The sequence below is a fragment of the Pogona vitticeps genome, chromosome 1 (genome assembly GCF_051106095.1).
Source record: "Pogona vitticeps strain Pit_001003342236 chromosome 1, PviZW2.1, whole genome shotgun sequence".
Taxonomy (NCBI): domain Eukaryota; kingdom Metazoa; phylum Chordata; class Lepidosauria; order Squamata; family Agamidae; genus Pogona; species Pogona vitticeps.
Genome location: NC_135783.1, coordinates 356523604 through 356547396, shown reverse-complemented (window position 1 = coordinate 356547396; position 23793 = coordinate 356523604). Strand labels below are relative to the sequence as shown.

The window sequence follows — 23793 nt, the reverse complement described above, 5'->3', positions numbered from 1 at the left end:
GGTGGGCACTTCCTTCCTACTCCTGGGAGAGCCTCCTTCCTTCTCCAGTCCTCTTTCTCACTCTCTCTCTAAGGGGAACATCACAAGGAGAGCCCCTTCCTAAGGATCCACCCCCACCCACTGGGTTTGCCCACATGGTCTCCAAGGTGGCCCTTGTGCCTTGCATTTGCACCCTGCGCACAGCTCCTCCTTTCTACCTTCCCCCTTCTGTTCCTCTGGTGGATCAGGACCCCTGACTCATTACCCTGTGCACTCAAACAAGAACAAAGATAAATGCATACTGGGTTGACCATGAACTTGATTTATCTTCCCTCCCCTATTAATCAGGCGGATCCTCCCCTTGTGGGGAACTGCACTGAGGCATTGATTACAAAGTTGCCTTGCTAGGCTTTCTTTTATGGTTCATTATATAACATAGGTCTTTATGGGTTTAGTAGATACAGTTGATGCATTACCCTCAGCTGGTCTTTGGTCGGCTGGGAAGCAGGACAGGAAGACGGACCTGCTCGTTTCACACCAAGGGGCGTTTCTCTTGCCCCAGGTGAGTCATCAGCACTTCCAACAAAGAATCCAGAGACACAGTCCAACAACTTGTCCAGCCACTTGATATCAGATGATGGTCTGTGGAGGTGATTAGTTGGCTGGAGAGCTCAGTGGCTTAGGGATCTGGCTGCAGAGCCAGAGGTTGGGAGTTTGAGGTGAGGGGAAGGGACACCCCCTTGTTCTCCTTGACCCCACCCAGTTACAGAAAAATTATGAGGATGCTCTGCCACATGTCTGGGCCACGTATCCATCAAGACGTGCCCATGGTGTCCATGAGCTGCCCCTGATATGGCTGTTGGGCTGACAACTAATGTTGTCAGCACAATCTGTTGGGGGGATCTCAGCACCCCCTCTGGCCACTCTGCAAGCCCATGCTGAGGAGATCCTAAGGCGGCAGGCGGCGGCAGTGGACCAAGAGGACCCCGAGGCCGTCTCATCCTCTGGTCACAGGAGAGGCATGCTTGCACAAACCATGCTTTGAATTGTCACCTTTTTTAACATGGGAATTCCCAGCATTCCTTAGCTATCCCAAGTAATGTTTCCAAGCCATGGACTTTGGAGATTGCTGGGCAGAGGCCTGGATACATGACGGGTCAAGATGACCATCAGATCATGCGAGCTGTGTCTCCCGGTCACCTGGTGGGCCCAGCTGGATATAAAACTGACACCCAAGCAGGCTTCAGTTACACCAGTCACTGCCTCTTCACCCGGGGTCAAATCCTGGACCACGCAACTCTTTCTGGCATTAAAAAAAAAGAAGAAGCTGGGATTTTGTGACTGGGCGGGGTCAAGAATGCCCTGGTCCCTTTGCTGGAAGGCTTTCCTTCTCTTTCCCTTCTTTTCTTCCCCAGGGCCTGCTTTCCTGCCACCATCCAGAGACCCTGAGGACATCCCCCAAATTCTGAACAATGCTTTGCATGGCTGATGACGTGGACATTTGTCCAAGGAAGGCCAAGCTAGCCTACGCAGGTTGATCTTTCCCTTTTCAAACATCTCAGCAAGAATCTCTCTTGGTTTTGCTGCCACAGAGGAACCCAGCTACCCCTATGGCAAAGGTCGCAAGAAGACAACCGCCTTCTTGCCTAACAAAACAATATTTTAAGTTCAGTGAAGTTCATTTCCAGCTGATAACGAACAAGTCAGAGTACCAACTGCCTCACCATAATTTGCTAATTAAACCAGGAATCACTAATGATTAACTTGATGGTGCCCCAGAGCATCAGATGTGCAAAGTCCAGGCTGTGGAGCACAAATAAGGTCCCCCTCCTGGCCTCTGGAGATTCTGCTGCGTCCACTGCCAGCCACCATGGAGCCTCTGGGGACGGTCACCCTTTTCCTGGGAGTTTGTCTCTCTTGCCTTCTCCTCTTGGCAGCTGTGAGGAGCAGGACACAGGGCAAGGGAAGGCTGCCGCCGGGCCCAACGCCTTTGCCTGTTGTGGGGAACATCTTGCAGCTGAAGACCAACTTCCTCAGTAAGACTCTCCAACAGGTGAGCTACAGGAGGAAGGCCTCCCACCACCAGGCTCTCTCTAAGGGGTTGTGGTTTCATGGCTGGCTCTTGTTTCCTGGCTCTCCAGGTTTGGTTTGTTCAGCAGCTGAAACAAGCCTGAGCAAAGTTAGTTTGGAAACAGACAGTGACAGCAAGGGGCAGGGCAGTCTGAAGACTGCGAGAGGGTGTAGCATCCCTGCCCCAAGGAGCTTGCAGTCTGCCATTCAGTCTAGAGCAGGGAGCAAAGGAAGGATAAGGGAGAAAAGGCAGGGAGGGTGGGGGGCATAGAAAGGCTGGGTTTGAAGGAAGAGCCAGAGAATGCAAAATGATGCTAGAACAGTGCCTTTAAGGCATCTTCCACGTCTGGTTTATTGCCCAGACAGCCCTGCATGAAATAGGCAGACTTTTTGTGTGATTTAGGAGAAAAGGTTTGCCGAGAGGTCGCTGTGTTAGCCTCATTCAGCAAAAACAAGAAAGAGAGACAAACACCTTGCTGAACCTCTGAGCCCCAAACTGTGTTCCTTCTGGATGAAAATCCACTTCAGGAACATTGTGACAAAGTGGTCAATGATCCAACTGAATCCTTGACAATCACTGAAAATATTTGTGTCTCCCCATGAGTAGACAGATGGGGAGGCAGAGTCCCTGTGGCTCTTCTGATTTTAGGCACTGCTGCAGCCATTGACAATCGGGTTCTGCTGCCTCCAAACCAGTTTCCCAGATTTTCCACTCAAGAGATTCTTCTCTTTCCTTCGCTTCCTCTCCTCTTTTGAGTGATCAGCTGTAGCAATTTGTGAGATAGAGAGAGGGCTAAGGAGAGTCAAATGTGTGGAACACTTTTGCCAAACTCTTTCTTATTCCCTGACCTTGCCTCCCAAACCTGAGGAAGTGGCTCACTAAGACAAGTTCCGCTCCCTCTTTTCCCCCCAAGAGATCCTTCTTTATTTAATCTTGCATTCAGAGGTGAAAGTCCAAAAGCTGATTTTGCCAGGCTCTGAGGACAGGCAGGGTTGGACAGCATCAAGGTTCAGTTCCCTTTTGTCCTCTTGAATGGGTGAGTAAGGTCCGTTTTAGTCATTCCCCTGGTTGAATGGAAACAAACGGACCACTTTCAAACTATTAACACTGGTACAAATGTTTTTTATAGTTATTGCAAGCATAACTGGTCTTTCCCTGGTCTTTCTCCAGCTCAGTGAGAAGTACGGCCCCGTGTTCACCGTGCATTTTGGACGGTCACCTGTCGTGGTTCTCCATGGTTATGATGTCATTAAAGAAGCTCTGATTGACCACGGAGATGAATTTGCATTCAGGGGACGCCTACCATTTTTTGACAAAATCAGCAAAGGGGAAGGTAGGTTTTGCTGGTTGCTAGTCCTCATAGGAGGTGGGACCATATCCTCCTCTCAGGAGACAGAAGAGACACTGAGATTTTAAAAAAATGGGGGTAGGGGATATCAGCTCACACAGAGTGCTATTCAAGGAGGTCTTTTAGCAATCACAGCCAGGGGGGCAAAGGCTGTCAGTCCCAATTTGGGTGCATTTGGTCAAATTCCACATGCATTTTCTCCCTACCCTTGTTTCCCATTGTGCTGTGAGATGCTGGTCTTGATCTCACACTGGAATTCATATATACTATTTACAAATTTCCTCCAGATGTACAGGTTTATTTACATGCTTTTCAATTAAACTTCTTCACTTGTTTTTTTTCTTAAAATAATCCAGTCTAAGAGTGATAACATTTGAGTAAGACAGTCAAATTATGCAAACAAATCAGGTGGCAGTATTTATTTATTTATTTATTTATTTATTTATTTATTTATTTATTTATTTATTTATTTATTCATTCATTCATTCATTCATTCATTCATTCATTTTATATCCCGCCTATCTAGTCGGTTAGGACCACTCTAGGTGGCTTACAACAAGAATATTACAATGTAATTAAAAACAATTATAAATAAGAGGAAAAACTTTGGACAAGATGGGACAGACACTAGGGAAAAGGAAAGAAAGAGAAAATCGGGATTTGGCTGAGGGGAAGGCCTGCCGAAACATCAGTGTTTTTAGTTGATTTTTAAAAATACCCAGCGAGGGAGCCGCGCGAATATCAGGGGGAAGGTTATTCCAGAGGTGAGGAGCCACCGCCGAGAAGGCCCGATTTCTTGTCTTTTCTTTCCGGGCCTCCCTCGGCGTTAGGCTCCTCAGCCTCACCTCCTGACTCGTGCGCGTGACATGGGTAGATCTTGGTGGAAGTAGGCGTTCCGCCAAGTATCGAGGCCCTAAACCGTTTAGGGCTTTATACGTAAGCATCAACACTTTGAAGTCGAAGCGGAATTGGATGGGCAGCCAATGCAATGCGGCCAGAGTGGGTGAAATGTGTTGGCATTTTTTCACACCACTGAGGAGTCTGGCCGCAGCATTCTGCACCACCTGAAGTTTCCGCAGCAGCCTCAAAGGCAGCCCCATGTAGAGTGCATTACAGTTGTCTAATCTTGAGTTTATGAGCACATGGACCAAGGTAGTGAGGGCCCCCACATCGAGGTAGGGCCACAGCTGGGCTATCCACCTAAGGTGATAGAAGGCGGTTCGGACCATGGACGCCACCTGGGGTTCCATAGTGAGCGCCAGGTCCAGATGGATCCCCAAACTGCGGACCCCATCCATGGCAGGGAGGGTCACCCCCCTGAAGGAGAGGGAGTTTCCAAACCCCCCACTGTGGGGACACCCACCCTCAGTACCTCCGTCTTGTCCAGGTTCAGCCTCAGCCCGTTCTCCTGCATCCATTGCAGTACAGTCCCCAGGCAGCGCTGAAGGGACAGAACGGCATCTCCTGCGGTAGGTGGAAAGGAGATGAATAGCTGAGTCATGGCCAAAGCTGTGTGCCCACCTGTTTACCACTCTTTGACTTAAGGACTGAGAAAGGAAGTCACTTCACTACTTGGCCCAAAGAGCTAGAAAGCACCTCTCAGAGCAGCTGTTTTAAGGACATGGAATCATAGAATCATGAAGTTGGAAGGGTCCCTGAAGGCCATCATGTCCAACCCCCTCCTGCTCAAGGCAGGGATCCAAATCCAAGGAGATCCTGCAAGGTGATTGTCTAAGTTTCTCTTGAAGGCCTCCAGCGTTGGAGCACTGCTCACCATCACTCAAGGTTGTGGGTTAGGGTTAGGGTAAGGCAAGCCCCAGCAGATGGCCACTTATCTCACTACTGAGGCAACTGCCCTGCTTGGACTTCCACTGTGCACCATGGAAGCCCAAGCCTTCCACTGGTTACTGCATTTTTTTTTTTTGCTCCCCGATATGACTTCCCTTCACTGAGAACTCTCAGTTCTAGAATGCTGCCCTCGCTCTGTGCCTCTGTGAGGAAGGTGGTCTGTGACCATTTTCATGGCTAGAGGGGCACAAGGTGCACTTTATGGAGGACCTGTGGAGGAGAAGTCAGCATAGTGTCACGTTCCCGGGGGTAACAACAGCCGAGGTCCGATAAGCCAGTCCAAAGTCAGGAATACTAGGAATGTAAAGCCAATATCCAATTACCAAACCAACTCACAGAGCGTAGTCCAAGGTCAGAGTCCAAGATCCAAACACACAACGTAGTCCAGAGTCCGAGTCCAGAGTCAGAAATTCAGGAAACACGGCTCAAGGTTGTAGGAGCGTGGATGTAAGTCAGAGGTTTTGACTTGTTGCTTCCACAGAATTCTAGCTGACTAGGAGCTGTTTTTATAGCAAAACAGCCCCTTGAGCTGCTGGAAACCTTTCCATCCTGTCAATACTCAGGACTAGTTGAATGGATGTTTCTGTGGACAGCCTTCGAGCGATCCTCTGACCTTTTTGCCATAAGTCTTCCCCGAAGCCTGGCCCAAAGCTTATCTGCTGGGGAAGGAGAATCTGGAGGCGATTCAGGTGTTTCTGATTGCTCAGCCTCAGTTAACCCTTTTGGTTCCAGGTCTTCAGCTGCACTCATGACACATAGCTATCTCTTGCTCACAGGCCACTGGATTTGAGCAGTGGCAGGGCATTGGCGACAGGGTGGTGGGGGGAGACCCTTGTCCTGCCCCAAGGCTACAGGTCTGTTCTGCTGCAGACACAGCACATAGAAATGCAGACAATGGGGAGGAACATTGCCAATGAGTTCCTGTGCGCGCTGCAGAAGTGGGCACCAGAGGGGAGGACACCTGTGGCCACATGACAGATGCTGGGTGGAACATGTTGGCAGCACTTAATGCAGCGGGCTTTGATGGCAACGTATGCATGGTGCACAATTTACAGCTTGAGCCAGACATCCTGGAGAGTGAAGTCAAGTGGGCCTTTCTAAGCTTGGCTAACAACAAGGCGAGTGGAGGTGAATGCTTTCCAGTTGAACTATTTAAAATCTTAAAATATGACCCTTAATGAAGGTGCTACACTCCATATGCCAGCGAGTTTCGAAAACTCAGCAATGGCCAGAGGATTGGAAAAGATCAGTCTACATCCCAAAGGGCAGTGTCAAAGAATGCTCCAACAACAGTACAATTGCACTAATTTCACACACTAGCAAGGTTATGCTCAAAATCCAGTGTCACCGAAACAACCAACATGATCTCTCATTCTGTTGGGGTGAAATATAACTCCCTCAATGCCATGGGCTTCTGTGCCACATGATAAGCTATCCTTCAGGGACCCCATTTGTGGGTGAATAATGCGGATATCCAATATCCAATATTCACCAAACTTGGCAGGTGTGTTGGGGAAAGACCGAGGAAGCTTTGCCAACTACTGCAGTGCCCAATGGGGCCACGGTCTACTTCGGGGCAAAATAAGCTATCGTGGTAAGCTATCCTGCAGGGACCCAATTTATGAGTGAATAACTTGGATGTCCGATAACCACTCTTCACCAAACATGGCATGCTTATTGGGGGAAAACATAGGAAGCTTTGGATTCTCTAAGTCCCTGGGAGGAGCTTTCCTGGGGGTGCCCTCCTTGTGACTACATTATTCAGCCTTTTGTTATCCAATGTTCACAGAACACTATGGACTTGTAAAAATGTGTCTGAGGAAGCTTCCCTGCAAATTTGGTGTCTCTAGGTGGTTGGGCTTTTTAAATGAAGATGAATTGATGAATAAATTCAATTTGCTGAAGAATATTTGTAAATTCATATTCATTGATTCATTAACCTTGATGTTTTTAGATGCATTTATTTGTATACTATATGTGATACTTTATCCTACAGATATACACAAATAAATTAACTTTTTTTAAAATATATATATTTGGAATGGATCTGGGGAATGACAGAACCCTTAATCTTTTAATTCGAGAGATGAAGTAAAAGGGATAAGAACGTAAGAGCTCTGCTGGATCAGGCCAAAGGTCCATCTAGTCCAGCTCCCTGTATCTCACGGGGGCCCCATCAGATGCCTCTGGGAGCACACGGGACCACTAGACTGTCTCCTGATACTCCCACCCCTGCATCTGGCATTTGGAGGGACCTTCTTTTGAAGCTTGGAGATTGTACATCCCCATCATGGCTTATGACCTGCAATGGACTTTTCTTCCAGGAATCTCTCCAATCGACTTCTCAAGGCATCTACTCAGATGCCATCACCACATCCTGTGGCAAGGGGTTCCACAGACTAACAACACATTGGGTCAAGAAATGTTTGATTTAGTCCGTTCTCACTCTCCCTCATGCCCCTCTCAGGTGCCTTTTCTCTAGACTAAAGAGCACCAAACACGGTCGCCTTTCCTCATTAGGGAGCCCTGCTATCATTTTAGTCTGCACCTTTTCCAGTTCCACCATGTCTTTTTTGAGGTACGGCAACCAGAAATGTATGCAGTACTCGAGGTGCGGCCTTACCATCATTTTATACAATGGCATTATAACGTTGGCTGTTTTATTTTCAATCCCCTTTTTAATGATTTTCTGGATGTATCCAGAAAAGATCACACTGAAATATAAACTAGTCTGTAAGGTGCCACTCTGTCTTGTTTTTGTTGTTGTTTGGTCTAGAGATGCTTGCATGATTAGCGTGGTTTGTCATTCCGGAGAACTCTAGCAGAGTAGGCGAGCAGGTTCTCCGTAAAGCCAGTTTTGGGGAAAATATGGCCTTCCGCGATAAAAGGAGTGACCCTTTTGGCAAATAATATAGGAAATGGGATTCAGACATTCACATCCGCATGCCTAGTGTGGTCTTTCTCCCTGGTTCCAGGGATTGTTGCCAGCGATGGGGAAAGATGGAAGGTGCTCCGGCGCTTTGCCCTCACCACCCTGCGCAACTTTGGGATGGGAAAGAAGAGCATCGAGGAGAGGATCCAGGAGGAAGCCCAGTATCTGCTGGAAAAGCTCCGGGACACGAAAGGTAGGTCAGGACCATTGACCCCTTCCCTCAGTCATTTTCTTGAGAAGGGGCCTGCCTAAAACCTAGGAGATCAGTGCTGCTTTGAAGGGTTCTTTAAAGTCCTGTCGAAGCATCACTGATGCGCTGTGTCAGTCAGCAACCATGAAAAAGAAATGGAGAGCTATGTCTCCCCTTCCCCTCTGAAGGAAAGCCAAGTAGACATTTTTCATTTATGTTCAATGGAATCTCCAAAGGGCCGGCAACCCACCCACTGAATGATCTTGACAAATCGTTACCTTTAGAAAGGAAAGAAGCTCTTGATTGTGCTAGGCAAAGTCTCTTGATGTGCAGTGTGGTTTTCAGACCTGAAACCACCCAGTTTCTCCTTGTGGGATCTAAGCAACCTTAAGGGACCCTCTTCACACAGAATCAGCCAGCCCCAACTCAGCGATCTAGCCAAGCCCTTAGTTGCCGGTTTATTACTGGTTGTTCTTGCATTCTTTAGTATGCCATAAATCTGTATGCTAGTATTTATTTTAGGGAGACAAGGTCTATGGATTGGGGAGGTTCCATCAAATTTTGCAAGGTTTCTGCAGAACATTGTTCTTGCTTTCTGCAAAAATCCCTAATCCTTTGTGTTGCTTCTGGTAGGTTGCCTGATATCTCTCAGGAATTTCTGCCCTTGACTTTGGGATGGTTTTTCTTCCTGTTCAAAGGACTGTCACCGTCTTCTGGTCAAACAAACATTTTTCAACTTCTTTTTCTAAGCATTCTTTTCCCAACTGTGTGACATCTCAGTTTATCCATACAAGGTGTTTGTGGTCTGCTCTGTTTTGTTCTATCAATGCATTCTTGATGCACATCTCTAGAAGCTGAACCTGGCTTTTGTCTCCAGGCCTTTTTTTTTGTGCTTGTTCTGTTTTTTGACAATTGTTAGAACATGCACACAATATCATTATATATACATTTTTTTCACCCATTTCTTCTGCCCTGCTGTTTTCTTACATGTGTTGTAAACAGCCCAGAGTGGCCTTGGAGCCAGATGGGCAGTATAGAGGTTGAAGAAAGGAAGTAAGGAAGTAATTAACTTCTTTTGAAATTTTCAGTGATCTGTTAATGATGCAATAAAGATTTATTTACTTACTACCATTTCAAGGGAGGAGACAGCTGTGGGTTCTGGCTGGCTGGGCAAGAGTAGTGGAATGTTTTTGTTCTTCCAGGGAAGCCGTTTGACCCCACCTTCCTGCTCAGCTGTGCTACTTCCAACGTCATCTGCTCCATTGTCTTTGGCGCCCACTTTGATTACCACGATGAGAGGTTTCTAGCACTCCTAGACATATTCAATGACAACTTCAAGATTGCAAGCTCTCCTTGGGCACAGGTAAGACCCTCGTCCGCTTGGTCCATGAGGTGCTGCCGCGTGACCTTTTATTGGCCTTATGCCTAGAGGGCTCCCCTGTGGGCCCACACACAGGTGGTCCTGAGCGATGGGGAGGGGAGGGGCTCCTGCCGCCAAAGGGTTGACAGTCTACCTGGACATCACGAGAAGAATGGCAGAGAAGACAATGGAAGGGTCTTCTGTTGGAGGCCAAGGGTCTTCTGTTGCGATCCAACGTCTCCAGCTGCCAGGCCCCTCAGAAAGGCCAGGCACACGGGAAGAGGCCCGTAAGTTCCCTGTCATGCAGGATTTGGGTTTTCACCACCCGGTTTTCGGGTTCAAGGTATATTGGGTAGATCTGTGTGCTTTCCCACTGGACCAAGGAGACTTTGTGGATCTTCCTCGCCAGCCCCTTTCATGAGACCTAGAAAAGTCGTAGCCATGCTTACAAGGGCCACCAAAATGGGCACAAAGCCACTGGAGCTTGTTCGGCCTTGGGATGTTCCAGTCAGTTTCTCACTGAGCTGAAGCAGGTGCTCTCTTTGCCTGCAAGCACCCTGGAGGGAAAAGGGACGGTTGACACCAGTGACCAGGAAATGTCTCTTCTGCCTTGCCTTTCAGATGAACAATATCCTCCCATCTTTCATGGACCTCATTCCTGGGCCTCACCAGAGAATAACCAAAAACGTTGAAAAATTAAAAGAGTTTGTTTCCAAAGTGGTGAAACAGCACAAGGAGACTTTGGATCCCAGCGCCACCCGGGATTTTATTGACTGCTTCCTTATTAGAATGGAGCAGGTAAGTTTGAAGGCAGAGCCCGTGGTCCAAGGGAGTGAGAATCTCGGCCATGGGCTCACGCGTCAGAGGGGAGCTCCTTGGTCTGGGGAGGGGGAAGCTAAGAGGACTGGTCGTCAGTGGACCGAGTGCACAGGTTGAGTGGCTGGCATCTTCAGAGGACAGCACTTTGTGCTCTGGTGTACTTTGTTTGGAAATTGAGTATTTATAGCTGTGGGATCAGCTTTTATTCTTTCCAGGAGATTGGTGATTATGGTGATCAGTGTGTTTTTGTTGTGGGTGTAGTGTTCTGATAAGGAGGAAAGATTATCTGTCACTGTGATTGATGGGTGTTGTTGGCTGGTGTTTTGTGTGTAGTGATCACCGGTCCTTGTGGCTGGGTAGAGTTCGTTGACATTTTGCACAATGTATTTTTGGGAGCTGGGAGCCAAGTTTTGTTGCGTTTCAAACTTTCCTCTTTTTTGTTGAAGTTCTGCTGGTGCTTGTGGATTTCAATGGCTTCCCTGTGCAGTCTGATGTAGTGATTGCTGGTGTTGTCCAGTATTTCAGTATTTTGAAACAGAATTTCATGTACAGCTTGTTTTAGGGCATGTTCAGCTATGTTGTGGGCTTGAATACTGTTTGTAGGGTGTGTTTTTTTCACAAGTTTCCCCATGCGGTCCTTGACCCCTTTGATGTATGGCTGTTTTTCTTCTTCAGTTTGGTCTTGCTTTCTTGGTTTGATGGCTCTTGTGATTTCATTTTTGGAGTAGCCATTTGCCTGTAGGGCAAAAACACGTGTGAAAAAACACAACCTACAAACAGTATTCAAGCCCACCACAAAAATACAACAAATATTATGGTCAGCAAAGGACAGAAGGGACTGGTGATCACTACACACAAAAGACCAGCTAAGGACATCCATCAATCACAGTGACAGATAATCTCTCCTCCTTATCACAACAATACACCCACAACAAAAACACACTACCAAAATCACCCATCTCCTGGAAAGGACAAAAGCTAATCCAACAGCTATAAATACTTAACTCCCAGATTGCATGAGAGCACGGAGTGCTACTCCTGTCCTCTGAAGATGCCGGCCACAGAGACTGGTGAAACGTTAGGAAGAACAACCTTCAGAACACGGCCAAAGAGCCTGAAAAACCCACAACAACCATTATTTTATTTTATTTTATTTTATTTTATTTTATTTTATTTTATGGGCATCATTGGACAGGTTCCATGCTACTTTTCTGCCAATTTGAACCTCTCCTATTTGTTACATAGTTCATATATTTTTATCAAGCTCAGTTAAGTTGGCGGCACTGATTATGCCTCATGTTTCTTTAGGAAAAAAAGAACGGCGCATCAGAGTTCACCCCTGAAAACCTGGTGGCTTCCGTACTTAATTTGTTTGCAGCTGGAACAGAAACAACCAGCACGACCCTCAGATACGGGTTCTTGATTCTCCAGAAATACCCGGAGGTAGAAGGTAAAACAGGTTCTTCAACTGCCTGCTGCCATCTCAGCTATGTTCCCTCCTTTCGGTGGTCTCCACTTTCACGTTCTCGATGTCTCATCATGGCCCCATGGAGTTCCTGCCTTGCTGCCTGGGTGATTCCCAGAAATGGCAGGATTTTGGGTAATCATGGAAATTAGTATAGGTGCCAGTGAGTAAAGAAGGACAGTAAAAACACAAGGCAAACCAGGAAGGATGCACCAGAACCACCACCAGAAAAAGAGGTGGGAACCTGCAAACTGTTGTGTTTCAGGCAAAAGGCTTTCTTCAGGGAAGCTAAGTATTCAGATAGGGCACTGATGCTGAGCCTTTCCCATCCCTTTCCAGAGAAAGTGCATGAAGAGATTGACCGCGTGGTCGGCCGAGCCAGGGCGCCGTGCATAGCTGACCGTGGGCAGATGCCTTACACAGACGCCGTCATCCACGAAATCCAGAGGTTCATCTCTCTCGTCCCACTGAGTCTCCCCCACTCAGTGGCCAAAGACACCCCTTTCCGACAATACGTCATCCCAAAGGTACCGGCTCTGCTTCTAGGGCAAAACAGGAGCTCCTGTGTGACCGAGGGGACTGATGTAGGCACATGGATCTTGGCAGGGCTCAGGGCTGTGTTTCTGTCTTTCCAGGAGCCCAAAGGTTGGGCTTCCAAGGGGCAAGTCCTTTAGACGTGGCCAAAGAAATCGGGGTGCATATTAAATTTTGTTCACCGTGGTTGATATTTCTACAGGTCATAAGAATAGAATCATAGAACCATAGAATCATAGAAACATAGTAAAGTGAAGTTAGAGGGGGCCTACAAAGCTATCAAGTCTAACCCTGTGCTCAAGGCAGGAATAAAATCAAAGCCAGGTGATTATCTACTTTTTTTAAATACCTCCAGTTTTGGAACACTCAACACCTCCCCTCGAAGTAACTGGTTCCATTGTCATGCTGTTCTAACAGTTAGGATTTTTTCCTTTTAATTACCTGAAAAATGGATTGAAATATAATATATTGGGTTTTTTAAATTGTGTTTTCAGAAATTGTGGTTTTTTTTAAAGTTACTTTACTTTATTTTATTTAGATTTATACCCCGCCCCTCTAGACAAAGCTTTTTGTTTCAGTAGGGGGAAATAGGAGGAGGGATTACCTTCCTGTATGCCTTGCAAAGGTTTCAAAGGAACTTTTCTGAAAAATGGTGAAGGAGGGATATGTTCTTTTAAATCTTCAAATACCATATTTTTTGCTCCATAAGACGCACCTGACCTTAAGACACACCTAATATTTAGAGGAGGAAAACAGGAAAAAATATTCTGAACCAAATTTTGTGATAAAATATTTAATAAACTATAACAGAATAACATTTGAACCATGTAAAGTGAACAGCAGTCAACAGTGGCATTAAGAACCATTACCACTGTCATTAAATAATGGAGAGACTTAAAGGTTTGTGTACTCTAGTTTTCTAACTGAAAAAGAGCACCAAACAGCTCAGAGACGGCACCCAGCAGGCAGGCGGCAGCCATTTTGTGCTCCTCTCAGCTCCTTTCCCCTCCCTCTCTCCACCTAACAGCTGATCGGTGCTGGTCTGAAAGGCTTCCCAGGCAGCTTTTAAAGCAAAATAAGCAGCTTTTAAACTAAATTTTACATTATAAAATGGCAATACCAGGCAGTCCCAGGTCTCTCTGATGGAGGTCCTGCAGGGCACCCCAAAACACTGAGGAGCTCTCTTGGCCTCTGGCGGTACTGGGGCTGTGCAGCCCTGTCCTGAGCAGGAGATGCAGCTGGGTGGGGGGTCACCATGCCTTGAGGGGCAGGAGGGGCAGGAGCCACTCCAACTTATACTGGCAGGGAAAATACCATGATCGTGAAAGTGGTTTTCCTAGGGTGAGGCTTATCCATAGCACTTTGGGTGTACTGATACCTGTGATTTCCTCAAATGTGTGAAAATCAGCTGCATCATTTGTGGTAGTGGGGGACTGCGTTTGTGGTTTCTCCTGGTCTTTCTAGAATCACTCTTTCACCTTTGGTCCTTGGCTGTTTTTACTGCCCTCTGCCTCCCAGCACGGTGGTGGGAGGCTTCAGGGTGGTGGTGGCTGAACCCTTTTTTACAGTATTTGCTCCGTAAGATGCACATACTTTCCCCCCACTTTTTTGGGGGAAAACACTGCATCTTATGGAGCGAAAAATACGGTATTTGAGAAGTTTATAGGGGGTGGCTGGTAGGGCAACGATGCTGGATGGAATAAAATGTTGTTGGGGGGCTGCATTTTGCATTTAACCCATCTCTCAAAGACAGTTGAGATCAATCAGCAATGAAGCAGACCTGGGACTCTCCATCTGTTTCTCTCTCCCTCCCTCCCTCATTCCCTCCCTCATTCCCTCCTTTTCTGCTCCCATCTGCCAATCTGTCATTAGTCACCTTTGTTTCAGTCCTGATACATCACCCGTACACAGCAGACGCTTACCCCACCAGCTTCGTTTGCCGTTCCAGGAGCCGTGGCCTCCCTTCTCCTTGCAATACATCATTGAACAATACATCGATCAGTTCACACAAATTGGTCACAATAACAACTGTGGGAGACCTTTGGAGGACCCTAAGTACATACACTTGTCCAAATGAATGGCAAACATAAAGGCTTGAATGCAACAGTGTGTCCCAGGGAGAGTAGATTACCTGCACCAGAGGGGAAATCAAGGTCCCAACCAAGCTCAATTTCACTGATTTTAAGAGGTCCACCTTTGTTTAAAACATTGGATTTGGAAGGAAAAGCCAAGAGGAACAAGAAGGAAAGGGAAAAGGGCTAAGAAGGGGGCTTGGAAACCTGGCTCCTGGTTGGGTGAAGGGAGGAGAAGCACAAGCTACATCAAAAGCATCTCTGCTCAAACACGGACAGCAAACGGCATAACCCGCTTCTTTTCCCTCTCCTCAGGGCACAGTCATCTTCCCTGTCCTGACCTCTGTGCTGTACGACAGCAAAGAGTTTCCAAACCCCACAGAATTTGACCCACAGCATTTCTTGAACAAAGACGGGACCTTTCGGAAGAGTGACTACTTCGTGCCCTTCTCAGCAGGTAAAAGGGCCCATCTTCCCCTCCCCCAATTGTCCACCTCCTCGGGGTCATCCTCATCTTCCACTTTTGGGGCAAGGATGCAAGACCGGTGGGAGTCAATGTCAAGTCCCTTCCGAGTTATCCTGGAAAAGCTTGAACCCTCCATGGAGGTCTCAACAGGAGCTGCAGATAAAAGCTACACATACATAAAACTGCACAAAGAGCCAGTTGCACAAAATAGTGACATTGGCTGCTTTCTGGCATTGATGTTAATCATTTTGAACATCAGCCCATTCCCTCTCGGCTTGCTCTGTGTGTGTGTGCAAAGTTGATGTTGCTCAACACCTCTCAGTGTAGACTAAATACACAGTCTAAACTCAAATAGTACAGTAGTTACAAAATATTCAATTGTTTAAAAATGTATTTTGGAAATGAAGGCAGAGGTCACTTAGGGTTCTTCATCAATGAAACAAGGCAGCAATATGACACTTGTTTAGTCGTTTAGTCGTGTCCGACTCTTCGTGACCCCATGGACCAGAGCACGCCAGGCCCTCCTGTCTTCTACTGCCTCCCGGAGTTGTGTCAGGTTCATGTTGGTTGCTTCGCAGACACTGTCCAGCCATCTCATCCTCGGTCGTCCCCTTCTCCTCTTGCCATCACACCTTCCTAACATCAAGTTTTTTTCCAAGGACTCTTTTCTTCTCATGAGATGGCCAAAGTACTGGAGCCTCAGCTTCAGGATCTGTCCTTCAAGTGAGCATTCAGGGTTGATTTCCTTAAGAACTGATAGGTTTGTTCTCCTTGCAATCCAGGGGATTCTCAAGAGCCTCCTCCAGCACCACAATTCAAAGGCATCAATTCTTCGGCGGTCTGCTTTCTTTATGGTCCAGCTCTCACTTCCATACATCATGACAGGAAAAACCATAGCTTTGACTATTCGGACTTTTGTTGGCAAGGTGATGTCTCTGCTTTTCAAGATGCTGTCAAGATTTGTCATCGCTTTCCTCCCAAGAAGAAGGCGCCTTTTAATTTCAGGGCTGCTGTCTCCATCTGCAGTGATCATGGAGCCCAGGAAGATAAAATTTGACACTGCCTCCATATCTTCCCCTTCTATTTCCCAGGAGGTGATGGGACCAGTGGCCATGATCTTAGTTTTTTTGATGTTGAGTTTCAGACCGTTTTTTGCACTCTCCTCTTTCACTCTCATTACAAGGTTCTTTAATTCCTCCTCACTTTCTGCCATCAGAGTGGTATCATCTGCATATCGGAGGTTGTTGATATTTCTTCCGGCAATCTTAATTCCGGCTTGGGTTTCTTCCAGTCCAGCCTTCCGCATGATGTATTCTGCATATAAGTTAAATAAGCTGGGGGACAATATACAGCCTTGCCGTACTCCTTTCCCAATTTTGAACCACTCAGTTGTTCCATGACCAGTTCTAACTGTTGCTTCCTGTCCCACATATAGGTTTCTCAGGAGATGGATAAGGTGGTCAGGCACTCCCATTTCTTTAAGAACTTGCCATAGTTTGCTGTGGTCCACACAGTCAAAGGCTTTCGCATAGTCAATGAAGCAGAAGTAGATATTTTTCTGGAACTCTCTGGCTTTCTCCATAATCCAGCGCAAGTTAGCAATTTGGTCTCGAGTTCCTCTGCCTCTTCGGAATCCAGCTTGTACTTCTGGGAGTTCTCGGTCCACATACTGCTGAAGCCTACCTTGTAGGATTTTGAGCATAACCTTGCTAGCGTGTGAAATGAGTGCAATTGTACGGTAGTTGGAGCATTCTTTGGCACTGCCTTTCTTTGGGATTGGGATGTAGACTGATCTTTTCCAGTCCTCTGGCCACTGTTGAGTTTTCCAAACTTGCTGGCATATTGAATGTAGCACCTTAACAGCATCATCTTTCAAGATTTTAAATAGTTCAACTGGAATGCCATCACCTCCACTGGCCTTGTTGTTAGCCAGGCTTTCTAAGGCCCACTTGACTTCGCTCTCCAGGATGTCTGGCTCAAGGTCAGCAACTACATTGTCTGGGTTGTCCGGGATATCCAAATCTTTCTGATATAATTCCTCTGTGTATTCTTGCCACCTCTTCTTGACGTCTTCTGCTTCTGTTAGGTCCCTCCCATTTTTGTCTTTTATCATGTTCATCTTTGCGCAAAATGTTCCTCTAATATGTCCAATTTTCCTGAACAGATCTCTGGTCTTTCCTTTTCTGTTATCTTCCTCTATTTCTTTGCATTGTTCATTTAAGAAGGCCCTCTTGTCTCTCCTTGCTATTCTTTGGAAGTCTGCATTCAAGTTTCTGTAACTTTCCCTATCTCCCTTGCATTTTGCTTCCCTTCTCCTCTCTGCTATTTCTAAGGCCTCGTTGGACAGCCACTTTGCTTTCTTGCATTTCCTTTTCTTTGGGATGGTTTTTGTTGCTGCCTCCTGGACAATGTTACGAGCCTCTATCCAAAGTTCTTCAGGCACTCTGTCCACCAAATCTAGTTCCTTAAATCTGTTCTTTACTTCCACTGTGTATTCATAAGGGATTTGGTTTAGATTATACCTGAGTGGCCCAGTGGTTTTTCCTAATCTCTTCAGTCTAAGCCTGAATTTTGCTATGAGAAGCTGATGATCAGAACCGCAGTCAGCTCCAGGTCTTGTTTTTGCTGACTGTATAGAGCTTCTCCATCTTTGGCTGCAGAGAATATAATCAATCTGATTTCGATATTGCCCATCTGGTGATTTCCATGTATAGAGTCGCCTCTTGTGTTGTTGGAAAAGAGTGTTTGTGATGACCAGCTTATTCTCTTGACAAAACTCTATTAGCCTTTGTCCTGCTTCGTTCTGAACTCCAAGGCCAAACTTCCCTGTTGTTCCTTTTATCTCTTGGCTCCCTACTTTAGCATTCCAGTCCCCTAGAATGAGAAGAACATCTTTCTTTGGTGTCAGTTCTAGAAGGTGTTGTAAATCTTCATAGAATTGTTCAATTTCAGTCTCCTCAGCAATGCTGGTTGGTGCATAAACTTGGATTATTGTGATGTTGAATGGTCTGCCTTGGATTCGTATTGACATCATTCTATCATTTTTGAGATTGTATCCCATTACAGCTTTTCCCACTCTTTTGTTGACTATGAGGGCTACTCCATTCCTTCTACGGGATTCTTGCCCACAATAGTAGATATGATAATCATCTGAGCTGAATTCGCCCATTCCTGTCCATTTTAGTTCACTGATGCCCAGGATGTCGATGTTTATTCTTGCCATCTCCTGTTTGACCACCTCCAGCTTCCCAACGTTCATAGATCTTACATTCCAGGTTCCTATGCAGTATTTTTCTTTGCAGCATTGGATTTTCCTTTCACTTCCAGGCACGTCCACAGCTGAGCGTCCTTTCGGCTTTGGCCCAACCACTTCATGAGCTCTGGAGCTACTTGTACTTGTCCCCCGCTCTTCCTCAGTAGCATGTTGGACGCCTTCCGACCTGAGGGGCCCATCTTCCAGCGTCATATCTTTTAGCCTTTTGTTTCTGATCATGGGGCGTTCTTGGCAAAGATACTGGAGTGGCTTGCCATTTCCTACTCCAGGTGGATTGCGTTTAGTCGGAACTCTCCACTATGTCCTGTCCATCTTGGGTGTCCCTGCACGGCATAGCCCATAGCTTCTCTGAGTTACTCAAGCCCCTTCGCCACGACAAGGCAGCAATCCATGAAGGAGAATATGACACTTAGTAAAAATTAATTTTAGAAATGGAGAAAACATTGGGCTGCAACATGACACCCTGTACCTGCGGCCATTTGTGCATAAAAGCAGCATTAATGGTTACTGGCTGGCAGCTATTGCAACAGAGAAGGCAGGAAGTGGGGAGGGAGGAAGGGAGGGTCACATAGCGACCAAAGGGACTGAAACCGAGCAATCTAACATCAACATGTGGTTGACTAGATGACAACCGAAGGGGTCCTGGGAAATCTGTCCATGTGTACAGAAGTAGTAAATGAGTCAAGCTCCACTGTACCAAACCATTCCCTGTCCTTAATATAGCCATACCTTCAGCTTGAAATTCAGTTCCTCAAAGGACCAGAATGAAGAAATGAGTCAATAGTCTTTGTTATACCTCTACTGTTCCTCTATGCCCTGCAGAGTCCCTTCTCCTTCCACCACAATAAGTGGAAAGGAGGCTGCAGATAATGTTCCGAGGAGGAGTTCCTGGAAGGCCACATTCCCCTTGACCTTGTTGTGAGGTTCCCCCCAGCCATTGAGGAAGCCCCTCCTCGTGCTTACCTTCCCGCCTTGGTTTCCCTTGCAGGTAAAAGGATCTGCGCAGGGGAGGGCCTTGCCCGCATGGAGCTGTTCCTCTTCTTGACCACCATCCTGCAGCACTTCAGACTGAAGCCCCTCCAGGATCCCAAGGACATCAACCTCTCTCCTCTCATGAGCAGTTCTGGCAACTTCCCTCGGCCTTATCAACTCTGTGTTCTCCCTCGCTGAGGAGAAGGAGGCCTCTGGCCCAGCGGAAACCATCTGGCAGTTGGGGTTTTCTTTCAGCCTGCCAACATTTTCTAGCCAGACAGCAAAACTGTACATTTATGAACATCAGAGAGCCCTTTACTGAGACAAAGATAATCTGTTTTCACAGAGCAGGCGTTGACTTCAAAACATGCAGCAATTGTTTTCCACAAAACACATTTTGATTCCCCCCCTCTTTCTTGCTCAACACAAACTTCATTCCCCCTTAAGAAGTTTCCAAACCACTCCTTCCCAAAACAGCAGGACATGGGGGGGGATTGTATTGCATAACTGGAAGCCTGAAAATAAAATGAACCCATGAAAAAGGGGGTAGCTGGAATCTGTTTGGAGAGCAGGCCACGATTTTAACTGAAATCTGAAAAAGTGGCAACTAAAGCTTACATACATATTAACTACAAACATAAATTGCAGTGGTGCCTCGCTGACGACATTAATTTGTTCCAGCTAAATCACTGTAGAGCGAAAACGTCGTCAAACAAAATTAAAAAACCCATTGAAACGCATTGAAAACCCCTTAATGCATTCCAATGGGCTGAAAACCCACTGTCCAGTGAAGATCCTCCATAGGGGCGGCCATTTTCAGGTGCCTATAAAGTGAAAAATGGCTCCTAAAAACAGCAGGGAGCCATTTTCTTCAGCTGGCAGCCATTTTGAAACCTGACGATCAGCTGTTTGCTGATAGTCGTAAAGGGAAAATCATTTCTTCATTTTTAAAAGCAGCTACAGATCTTAATACAATCAATTAAATGCCTAAATGTGGGCTGTCTCTAGCTCTTCTCTGTTTTCTCTGCCTAAGGGTACTGAGGACAAACACTTTAACATTCTTTTAGCATCACATTGCTCCTCTGCTTCTATTAAAATCTTATAAATTTAATTTATTACCCCTTTGATTATCTTTTTTCACTTACCTTTCCATTCTGTTCTTTCAATTCTGTCAGATTCATCTCATCCTCTGCTCCCCCCTCTGGAAAGCCACATATTTTCCCCATCCAGTCTTCAAAATCAGTCAGTTTCTTATTCATCCCAGCCTTTAACTGGGATTACTTTCGTCAAATGAAAGTTTAAAAAAACCCATTAGAATGCATTAAAAACTGGTTAATGCGTTCTAATGGGGAAAATACCTCATCTTACAGCGAAGATCCTCCATAGGGCGGCCATTTTCCGGTGCCTGTAAAGCGAGCAAACAGTCCTAAACACAGCAGGGAGCCATTTTGCACAGCAGGAAGCCATTTTGTGACCCTCCGATCAGCTGTTTCAAAACCATCATTAAGCAAAAAATCTGTTCCCAAAGCAGGGAACCAATCGTCGTAAAGCAGATTTCCCCCATTTAAACATCGTTTTGTGATCGCTATTGCAATTGCAAAAAACTCATTGTAAAGCGGATTCGTTGTGGAGCACGGTAGTCGTAAAGCAGGGCACCACTGTATATAATTTGTCACTCTAATTTTTGTTGCTATCCTTCTGTAAAATTTTTCTTTGTGTCCTTTTAACCCTTTTTATAGTGTGCATGAATATGTATTTTCCTCAAATCTTAATTTAATTTCAGAGTTTTCATCTTGAAATTTTTAGTTCCTGCATTGCAGTTTGTTTTTAAGCCCTTTTTATATTTGTTTTTGCACCTTAAAATTCACTTGTAACTAAATCATTAAATGTTACTGGGGTTTTTTGGGCATTTCATTTTCTTGCAATTGAATTTTATTTTCAGGGGTCATTGGATTTAAGTGTCTTGAATAAATAAATAAATAAATAAATAAATAAATAAATAAATAAATAAATAAATAAATAAATAAATAAATAAACAAATAAACAAATAGACAAATAGACAAATAAACAAATAAACAAATAAATAAGAAAGATATCGCCATGGGGAAGGGGGCAATGATAACTTCCTCAATGGCTCAAGGGGGCATTTCTTTCAAAAAGGTTAAGAACCACTGCCTTAGAGGACTCTTTTCCTCAAAGTCCTGAAAAACTTATGTTTGATGTATGTCATTTTTTAGGTTTAAGTCTTGGGTCCTCACTTCACTTTGACTGATCTCTAAGCATCTTAATATGGCCAACCTATCCAGCCAGGGAAGAGCCATTACAAAGTACAGTACTGATATAAGACAGGAGTGTATGGCAAAATTTGATTTTTTATGTACTCAGTTCTCACTGGAAACCAATTGGAAAAATCCGAGGTCCAAATGATGTTGGAGTCTCTGACCCAAAAAGGGATTGTTTTAATTAATAGTGGATTATTTCTTTTATCTTTTGTTGTTTGTCTACCTGTTGGTTTGTAGTGACTGATGCCTTAGTGTTTTCACTTTGACTGTTTTGTAATGTTATATTCTAAATAAAATTTTACTTGTTTAAAAAACAACAACAAACTACTGATATCCAGGTTCTCCATTGTTTCTCTGTTTGTATTTGTGTGTTTAAGTTTTAAGGAACTTTTAAAGAACATTCTTTTTAATCTTCTTATATTATTACTCATGATATGACTGCTTTTCATGGGAATTCTTTTTAAAGCCATTATTGAGGAGCCAGGAGCTTTCTCTGTTCCCCAGATCTTCACTGCCAGCCCCTCCCCACTTCTCTATCCAGACAGATGTCATTCAAGCAGAGAGGCAGAAGAAAGAAGGAACAGATGGAAAGAGAGAGTCAAGAGGGGTCTTCAGCTGATGGTTCTGTGAGGGGCAGGTTTCTCTCTACCTTTGCCTTTCCTGATTGGCCTGAAATTGCTTTGCATGGGGCTACACTTCCAATTATAGCGGTGCCCCGCACAGCGAAGTTAATCCATTCCGGATTAATTGTCGCTATGCAAAAACATCGCTAAACGGAACTTAGAAAGCCATAGGAACGCATTAAACTTCGTTTAATGCGTTCTTATGGCTCCAAAATTCACCGTTGAGCAAAGTTTCTCCATAGCACCGCCATTTTCGCACCCTCGGTAAGCGAGGGCAGGGCGCGAAAACACTTGCTGTGGCCATTTTGGGCACCCGGTGGCCATTTTGGAACCACCGATCAGCTGTTAGGGAAACATCGCAATGTGAAGATCAGTAAGCAAAATGCTTACCAATCATCGCAATGCGATGTTTTCCCTATTCAGAACATCGCAATGCAATCGCATTAGCAATCTAAAAAATTAGATCGCCATGCGAATTCATCATTAAACAGTGCGCTCGTTAAGCGAGGCACCACTGTACTAGGACAAACACATTAAAAGCAGAGTGCAGGTTTGTGTGCTGGATGCATGGCCTGTTGTGGCATGTTTTTTGGGAGACGGCAAAGGGAGACAAGAGAACAGAGATTGGCTGGATTGCTCCTGTTGGCTTAAACCTGGCAGAGGGAGGTAGTGGGCAGAAACCTTTCTGGCAGCTTGGGATGATTCCTTGTGGTGTCGAAACTTGGATGACAAGGAAGACGCTGTATGAAATTGCCAATGCCCTCTGTCCCCATCTTGAGTGGCAAGACTCTGCCCTGAGGTCACCTATACCCTATAACAAATGTGTTGCTATTTGTATCTGCTATCCTTCCGAGTGTCTCCCCTCAGAACAATGGCCTCCACCTTTTGCTAGATTCAGTGCTCAGGTCACATAATCTTCTATCGTGTAAATAAAGTCAAGCAGCTGTCTGATAGCATGTTGCAGTCCAGTGAATGTGGCTCCAGGCAATGACCTATGGAAAGGACAGGGATGGACGAATGTGATCAGGGAAGGGGTTCAGAAATCCACTGTTATCACATCAATAACACTTTCAATGCCCAATTTTCCTTGCAACAAGCTTTGTGGCAAGCCCTGTGGGGTCTGCTGCAGTAACATGTTATGATGCTTTGGAAACCACCCATCACCTTTCCTATACTGGTCACTACTCCCACCTTCTGCAGCCACTCTCTAGACTCATGTGACATGCTGGGAGGTTTGTTGACTTGAAGACTTCTCTTTCCATGCAGATTATGGCTGGCTTCAATGACCTTGGATTTGATGGTGCAAATTTGCTGAGTTTTGTCCCACTCCAGGCAGTCCAGTTGACATACAAAGACAACTTCTTCCAACACCAAGTATATTTACAATATATACAGATGTTTTGGGCAGTACAAACCAACAGATGGAGGCAGGTGGTGCATCACAGCCTCTCCCAATTTGAAGAGGCACTTTTTCAGGACACCAAGGCAAAGAGGCAGTCCCAAAGCCAGCAAAATCAGGGATCTGGACAGGGGACAGATTATATTTGTCTTCCTTCTC

General features: G+C 45.6%; 1 protein-coding gene, 1 long non-coding RNA gene and 1 other non-coding gene across 3 annotated transcripts in view; 2 read left to right on the top strand and 1 right to left on the bottom strand.

Annotated features, from left to right (window-relative positions):
• LOC144586415 (uncharacterized) overlaps window positions 1–19460 on the bottom strand; it is a 34849-nt gene extending 15389 nt beyond the window's left edge. The window contains exons 1-2 of the long non-coding RNA XR_013541233.1: window positions 19322–19460; window positions 8950–11283 (exon numbers count right to left, since the gene is read on the bottom strand). This is a non-coding gene — a long non-coding RNA (uncharacterized LOC144586415). The remainder of the gene's footprint in view (window positions 1–8949; window positions 11284–19321) is intronic.
• Window positions 1825–21936, top strand: LOC110070438 (cytochrome P450 2C18-like). Its single transcript, XM_078384585.1, has 9 exons — window positions 1825–2032; window positions 3221–3383; window positions 8222–8371; window positions 9571–9731; window positions 10350–10526; window positions 11856–11997; window positions 12352–12539; window positions 14934–15075; window positions 19347–21936. Exons 1-9 carry the CDS (start codon window positions 1850–1852, stop codon window positions 19526–19528), a joined length of 1488 nt encoding a protein of 495 aa, XP_078240711.1. The 5' UTR covers window positions 1825–1849; the 3' UTR covers window positions 19529–21936.
• On the top strand, window positions 13836–14000 carry LOC140703371 (U1 spliceosomal RNA). The gene has a single exon (XR_012082792.2). It is a non-coding gene; the product is annotated as a U1 spliceosomal RNA (small nuclear RNA).
• Window positions 21937–23793: the final 1857 nt, after the last annotated feature.